Source organism: Benincasa hispida, chromosome 12 (genome assembly GCF_027475165.1).
Source record: "Benincasa hispida cultivar pf3 chromosome 12, pf3_genome.v1.1, whole genome shotgun sequence".
NCBI classification, from domain to species: domain Eukaryota; kingdom Viridiplantae; phylum Streptophyta; class Magnoliopsida; order Cucurbitales; family Cucurbitaceae; genus Benincasa; species Benincasa hispida.
In genome coordinates this window covers 14,048,818-14,057,078 of record NC_143489.1, presented here as the reverse complement: position 1 = coordinate 14,057,078, position 8,261 = coordinate 14,048,818, and the positions used below count along the sequence as shown (strand labels likewise).

Below are 8,261 nucleotides of genomic sequence, written 5' to 3'. Positions count from 1 at the left end.
GACCTTTGCCATGGCCACCACCACCTCGTTGTCCTCCCCCAGTAGACTGATTACTGCTATTGGACTTATTTTGGTTGACATGTCTAGTGTTTGTCATATTCATTGATGCATTACTGACTTGATTGAAGCCTGTCGTTGTCTTTTGTTTTGACTGATGTTACAATCTCCCTTCATACATGTGAAGTTCTGACTGCATATCAACCATGACATGTCCGCTCTCCCTTGGATCGTGGCCACGATGGCATTATATTCTTCATCAAGTCCTAGTAGTACCTGTGAAACAAGAGCTCTTGGTGGCACAGGACTACCAGCTTGCTCAAGATTGTCAGCATTCATTTTCATAGTTCGAAGGTACTCCTCCATTTTCAAATTACCTTTTCTGGTTGTTTGAAACACATGTCTCAGATAATCTTCTTCAGTCCTAAACTGAACACCAAAGAGTTGTTGAATGCTGGTCCACAGATCCTTTGCACATTCACATCTCATTACTTGAATGGCAACCTCTAGTGTCATGGAGTTATACAGCCAGCCGAGGAGAAGTTGATCTACAGCCATCTGCGCTTTATATTGAGGATTTATCTCAAGTGCTGTCGACGAGCTGGAAGCACCACTGTCGGAACTTCCTTCTGTGCTGCGCGGAGCAGCTCCTGCTCCAGTCGGTATGATTTCACCAACTGCAGGTTGCAGAAACATTGGGGGACAAACTTTTTGTCCGGTCATGTGTCCTTCTTGTCGATAACTTCGAAGGATTGGAAGCGCTAGGTTTTTCCATAGGAGGAAATTGTTGCGATCAAGTTTAACGGAGGTTATCTGATTGAGGAGTTGATTCAAGGATGGGCCACTGAAGTTGGTTGTGTCGAGGGTGGCTCCCAGGTTTCCTTGATTGACGTTGGTCATTATGTGCTCTGATACAAAGTTAGAAAGGAAAGATTGAAGGATATGGCTTGACTCATGTTGCAGACGATAACACTTAGACAAGATAAATGATAGCTCAATCAAGTAGACGATAGGTAGAAAACGACAGTGACAAGCCAAGTTTTCCTTTATGATTTCTTGTATGTGAAATGTACATAGGTGAGGTATTTATACGATATGGAATCCCTAATTTGGGAATGCAAAAATAACTCAACAAATACAAATGGTTGGAGATTTGGTGGTAACCAACATATCTTTGGTAAGTCCTATTCTTTTAGTAGATAGGCAAGACTTTATGTGTTGGCATTCTTAATATCCGTAATATTGGAATGGTTGGTTGTTTTTTAAAATAATTTGTAGATTCTCAACTCTGTTAACGTTTTTCAAATATGTTTTAGATTATTAGTTTAAATTTTTGTAAACTACTTTAAAAAATAACATTTCATTTTGTAATGAGCATAATCTAAATGTAATTTTGTTTTCTAAATACTTCTTTAGAATTACTATTCTAAATTACTTTTTATTTTCTGAAAAAGAAAATATCACACACAAAAAAAAAGTTAATTAGATTTGGAAGAACTCAATAACTGATATGGAAAAGCCATAAATCACTTATTTGCAAATATTATTTACCTATCCAAAATTTTCTCGGAAAAGTAATTCCAACCCAAATAGTTAAAGAAATAACTTAGAATTATTGTTATGAAATTCAACACATTTTCTTGCACAACAATTTAAAAAATAAATAATTAATTATTATAATTATAAAAACACAGGTTTAGTAACGATTTGTATATATTGACAAATCTATATCTCTGTCCAACAATTTTAAAAAAATTAAAAATATCAAAATACGAATCTTAACAAATCAATGTAGATACCTGATAATTATAGTTTCTTGCAAATATCAATAAAATCATATCTAACTATATTGATCTTCATCTTTCTAAAAAGGAAGAAATTTGCTAAAAGAAGATAACAATACTTCAACAGTTTACTTTATATTTGTCACCTCTTAACATATGCAAAACTTAAGTCACAAAAATCACTCAATTAATCAAAGCAAAAATTCCACTACCATTAACATATTCTTCAAAAAGTAATTAAAATAAAGAAAGAAAAACATAGAATTGTCGTTTTGGAATTCAACTTTATTTTATTATTATTATTATTTATTTATTTTGTTAAATCCATTACCATTAATGGTTTCTCCAAAAAATAATTTGAACAAAAATAAAAGAGATAAAAAAAGAACCTGAAATTACACTTTAGAATTCAATGTTAAAGTTTTCAATTGACACTTAACTATATCAATAATGGCTTAGATTTTTATAGTTTCTATACATTCCAATTCAATTTCGATCTCGGATACTTTATAAACAAAATTTTGCAAAGACTTAAGTAAATAAATACAAAAAAGCTATGGTGGTTATCGCTGAAGGGATGAAATTTCTTTGCAGATAAGTACTTTGATAAAATGTGGAGTCTCTTTGTAGATGAGTGCTTTGATGAAATGGTTCAATTCATGAGGTGTGTAGATTTCAACAAAGGGATATATTAGGGATAGAATGAAAATTGTAAAAATTTGTAAGAACAAAAAGGAATGTGAAAAATTCTCCCTTTGTTGCTCCTTTTAATATAGTACAAATTAACCTAAATTAACATGGTACGCTACCTGATGTACAATGATTGATTATGTAAATCATTTTAATAACATCATCTATGATAAAACAAAGAGCAATGATTAGGTGCAATTTAGACTGTATTAATTCATGTGATTCCCACTTCTTTAGTAAAAAAAGAAAGAAATTATAAAAAACTAGTTTTTTTTTTAAAAAATATAATTTAGTATATAATATAATATCCTAAAAAATGAATAAAACAAATAAAATGTTTTATATGTTGAACAAATTAGGACACAGATCTAGCAGAGGTCAATCAGCTGCCACAAATGGTGCGTCTTTCATGTGTGTCCAACATATCACACGTGCCTCTTTCCTCTCATTTCATCATCACATTATCTTTCGCTTTGGAAATTTAAGACAAAATTATAAACCAAACATTTCCGATTGATTTAAGGTTAAATTATAAAAGGAAAAAAAACAGAGATTTGAAAATATTATACTTTTATGAGTTTTGAGTTTAATTTATATTTGTTTCCTAAATTTTAAGATGTTATATTTTTACGGTTAAGTTTTGAATTTTATATTAATTTGATTCCTACGGTTTCAACATTCTACAGGTTAAAATTTGATTTTTTTTTAATAAATATTCACTTTCAATTCACAATATTAACGTCTATTAATTGATTTTAAAAAATTAAATTAATTATAATTAAATTACTTTTTACTAATTTTATATCAATATTAAAATTAATTAAAAAATTTACATCATAATAGTGAACATTAGTTAAATAAATAAATATATATATATATATATAAGGGTAAACATGCATTATATCGAAACTTAGGGACAAAAAGAACCACATCAAAACTCAAGATTAAAAAAAAAACCTAGGGACGAAATGAAAAGGTTTTGAAATGAAAATTAAACTAAAACCTATGAACCATATTTTTCTATTATAAAAAATATTATCAACTTTTTCATTCGTTAAAAAGTACATCTATCCTTTTAAAAGTTGCACTATTACGATTGATGTTTCACAAGTTAAAAAATACTTTTCGTCCCTGAACTTTCATGAAAGTAACAGTTTAGTCTCTAAACTTTGGTTTGTAATAATTTAATCCCTATACTTTCAGTTTTGTAACAATTTAATCCATGAATTTTACTATGTAACAATTTAGTTCTTAAACTTTAAATTTATAACGATTCAATCTCTATTGTAAAAATTAATGTTAAGATTTAATGAGATTTTATATATAAATAAATCGTTAAACTAATTAGAGACTTAATATTTTTTATAAAATACAAAGTTTGCATCATAAGGTATTAAAAATTGACATCTAATTTTAATTAAAACTCACAAAATTATACTTGAAATAATTTTAAAAAAATCAAAATTTTGAACTTAAATTAGAATTTATAATGATGTGACAATTTAGATTCTCACACTATTAGAATTTTTGGATCATAATTTGATTGTATAGTTTTGAAATGATTATAAAAGGTTAAAAGACAATATCGTAATTTGTGGAATAATAATGAAATTGTTTTTATAATTACAGAGTAAGTAGAAACAAACAAACAGAAAATTCACATGGAAATGATCCATCAAAGGGTCATTAAAATAAAAAGGAAAAAATAAAAAGAAGTTGGGACAGCCAAGAATGAGGAAAGAGGACACTTTTTTGATGTCCAAATGACCATAACTCCACTCCTCACTCTACTCTTTCATGATTTCATCTTTATACATTTCTATATAAATCTTCCTTCCATTTTGGTATAAGCCTCACATTTCCTTTCTTTGCCTAATTTATCTCCTTCTCCATACCCAAACAAGCGAAAGCTATGCATATTGCCAACAATAAAAACACCCCTCTCCCTCCATTCGCCATTGAAATCGATCCCATCCATTTTTAGCTTTTCTTTGTGGGTTTCAACTTTCACCCCCTATTCTTCCTCTTTTCTTTCCTTCTTTCTTTATTTCTTCCCTTTTTTGTTTTCTTTTGTCTGTGTGAGTGATATCAACAGATGATTGATTGAGATTAATCTCAAAGCATACTCATGGTGAACTTTAATCCATTTTCTGCTTTCTTTCGCTCCGGAGATCGACCGGAAAATCTGCCTGTTTACAATCCTCTTCCTGATGAACCCGTCGAATCTCCCGCCACTCACCGGCGACCCATTAAGCTGGCCGTCTTGATTTCATCTGGGTTGCTCTTGGTTTGCTTATTGGTCGCCATTATTGGTCAGAATGGTGTGGGTTATCTTGCCACATTGCGAGGACTTTCGTTCTTAAAGTCGAAGTCGCCGGAGATATTCCGTACGGCGTCACGTGGGGTGTCGGCCGGTGTGTCGGAAAAGGCTAACCGGCAATTTCTTGGCCAGAATGTCGCTCCTTTTCCATGGAATAACAGCATGTTGTCCTGGCAGAGAACGGCATTCCACTTCCAACCAGAGGGGAATTGGATGAATGGTATTTTTCTTCTTCTTCGTTCCCTCTTTCTTGGAGGAATTGAATCCTTTCTTGTTTATAATGTTATTTTTATGTGGGTTTGATTTGGTGGAACGATTGTGAATCTTCAATTGAAAGAAAAAAAACAAAAAGTGCAATGGGAACTGGAAAGTGATTCGATGCCCTTTTTGACTTTTCAAACCAAAAAAAAAAAAAAAAAAAGGAAAGAAATGTTTATCCAATACACAAGTTACATGTTCTTTAATGAGATTGATTGAAATGTGATGTGTGTTTTCTGTTTTGTTTTGTGGTTCTTTTTTGCAACTTCTGATTGTTTTTTGTTTTGTTTTGTGGTTCTTTTTTGCAACTTCTGATTGTTTTTTGTTTTGTTTTGTGGTTCTTCTTTGCAACATCTGATTGTGCTTCTGGGGGAATCTACTTGTTTCTGGCTCAGATCCTAATGGTAAGCCATGTTTATTTTGCCTCATTGAGATGTTGTTCATGTCTGCCTCTCCTTTTGGGTATTGATGAGAATTGAAAATGTAATAGGTCCATTGTATTACAAGGGATGGTACCATTTCTTCTACCAGCACAATCCACATGCTGCGGTGTGGGGAAACATTGTGTGGGGGCATGCAGTGTCCAGAGATCTGATTCATTGGCTTCACCTTCCTTTGGCCTTGGTTCCAGATCAATGGTATGATATTAATGGAGTTTGGACCGGTTCTGCCACTATTCTTCCTGATGGCCAAATCATGATGCTCTACACTGGCTCCACAAAAGAGCATGTCCAAGTTCAAAACCTGGCATATCCAGCCAACTTGTCTGATCCTTTGCTCATCGATTGGGTCAAATTCCCTGGTAATCCAGTTCTTTTCCCCCCACCTGGCATCCATTTCAGAGACTTCCGTGACCCCACGACGGCATGGCTCACGTCCAAAGGGAAATGGCGCCTGGCGATTGGATCGAAGGTCAATCGAACTGGGATCTCTTTGCTGTATGAAACAGAGGACTTCAAAAGTTTTCAGCTGTTGGACAATCTGCTTTGTGCTGTTGCTGGTACTGGAATGTGGGAATGTCTAGACTTCTTTCCTGTGTCCAAAGCTGGGAAAATTGGCTTGGATACTTCAGTTAATGGACCTGAGGTGAAGCATGTTGTAAAGACAAGCCTTGACGACGACCGACACGATTACTATTCACTTGGAACATATGATGAGAAGACTTGTACTTGGGTTCCTGATGATCCCAAGATTAATGTTGGGATTGGTTTGAGATATGACTATGGGATATTCTATGCGTCCAAGTCTTTCTACGACCATAAGAAAGGTAGAAGAGTTTTGTGGGGCTGGATTGGAGAGTCTGACAGTGAATTTGCTGATGTTCAGAAGGGATGGGCATCAGTGCAAGTAAGCTGATTTTGTTATTAGTTCCCAAGTTATCTGATGAATTCATTTTTTGTAGCATTGTAATACAATGATTTTTTGGCAGTCAATTCCAAGAACTATTTTGTTTGATAAGAAAACTGGGACCAATTTACTCCAATGGCCAGTGGAGGAGGTAGAAAGTTTGAGACAAAGAAGCCTTGCCTTCAACAATTTGGTGGTGCAGCCAGGATCAGTGGTGCCCCTTGATGTTGGCACATCAACTCAGGTTTTTTTTTTCAACACATCAATAATTTCCAATATGAGAGATGTATTTTCTTGCTAACTATCAGTGTGAAACTCCCACAGCTAGATATATTTGCCGAGTTCGAGTTGGATGAGGAGGCTGTGGCAAAGGCAATCGAAAGCAATGAAGAATTCAGCTGCCAATCAAGGGGCGGAGCAGCTGACCGTGGCGCATTGGGGCCGTTCGGTCTTTCGGTACTTGCAGACGAGAGCCTCAGCGAGCATACTCCAGTATACTTTTATGTTGCAAAAGGCCAGAATGGTACTCTCAAGACTTTCTTTTGCACTGATGAATCAAGGTCTGGAATTAGTTCAGTTCCAATTCAGTTTTGATATAATGAATGAACTCTAAAGTCTAAACTTTCGGAGCTTCAGATCCTCGGAGGCAAACGACGTTATCAAGCCAATTTATGGAAGTTCTGTTCCAGTACTAGAGGGTGAAAAGTTATCTTTAAGAATACTTGTAAGTTCCAAGAGTCTTTTCTTTCATTCATTCACATATAAACAAATCAGTTAGTTGAAGAGAGTTGAGAGTTGACACTGAATCATGTGTGGCCATCCAGGTTGATCATTCGGTGGTGGAAAGTTTTGCTCAAGGTGGGAGAACTTGCATCTCATCAAGAATTTATCCGACAAAAGCGATCTACGGTGCTGCTCGGCTATTCGTATTCAACAATGCTAAGGACACCAACGTTACAGCCTCCTTCACAATATGGCAGATGAATCCTGCATTTATACGCCCATACCGCCCCAGCGAAGACAACGACTCATCAAGAAGTTCTGTGGTTTTGTTACCTTTATACATGTTCCTATTTGTTTCATTGTTGCATCTGATCATATGGGATGTCCTAGGGTGAGAGGTAGAAGCGCATATCATGGAATCGAGCCTGATGAAATTCTGCAGGGAAGAAGTGTATTATACATGTTTGACGACTCTGTCTATGCAGTGAAATGATCATTTGAAAGGTGATGAAGCGAATAGTGTTTTTTTATATGTAGATGTTAAATGTCATATTCATTGATATGTTTAAGGCATGAATGTTTTAGGAATAAAATGATTATACTCGGTTCATTTCCCATTTTCCGTAATTATTTCCGGAACAAGACAAATATGTAAGTACATTTTTGGTTCTTCCACTTGAAATTTTGTTCTATTTTGGTTCATAAATATTAAAAAAACATTTCCTATATTTTTAAAAATTATTTATTTTGGTCTTTGCTATTAAAACTATATTAACTCTTAAACAAAATAGTGAAATAAATTGTATTTTTTATGACTATGTTACCAAATAAGTTTACTACCCTAAAAATCTAGGGTTTCATGAATTAGGTGGTCAAATTATTTTTTAATTATCTTGAGTTTAAGATTTTGGTCATTCACTCTTTGGGCGAATTCGTTATTGACATTTACTTCACCTTCATCTTGTTTAACTGATGTTAGATGCAATTTCATCCTTAAAAATTAATCGAATCTTAAGGACCAAAATAAACACTTTTAAAAAATTTAGAGACTAAAATAGACATTTTTAAAAGTTTAGAGACCAAAATGAACAATATTCAAAGTTCAATAGCTAAAATAGTATTTGAACCATTTTTTTTTTCTT

General features: G+C 33.7%; 1 protein-coding gene across 1 annotated transcript; it reads left to right on the top strand.

The window, feature by feature from the left end:
* Positions 1-4,232: 4,232 nt before the first annotated feature.
* Positions 4,233-7,729, top strand: ATBETAFRUCT4 (Glycosyl hydrolases family 32 protein). The gene is given in 8 exon segments (XM_039050841.2): positions 4,233-5,011; positions 5,445-5,453; positions 5,540-6,396; positions 6,479-6,640; positions 6,721-6,956; positions 7,033-7,120; positions 7,221-7,371; positions 7,374-7,729. Coding segments are annotated over 8 exon segments (2,154 nt in total). The 5' UTR covers positions 4,233-4,599; the 3' UTR covers positions 7,613-7,729.
* The last annotated feature ends 532 nt before the right edge of the window (positions 7,730-8,261 follow it).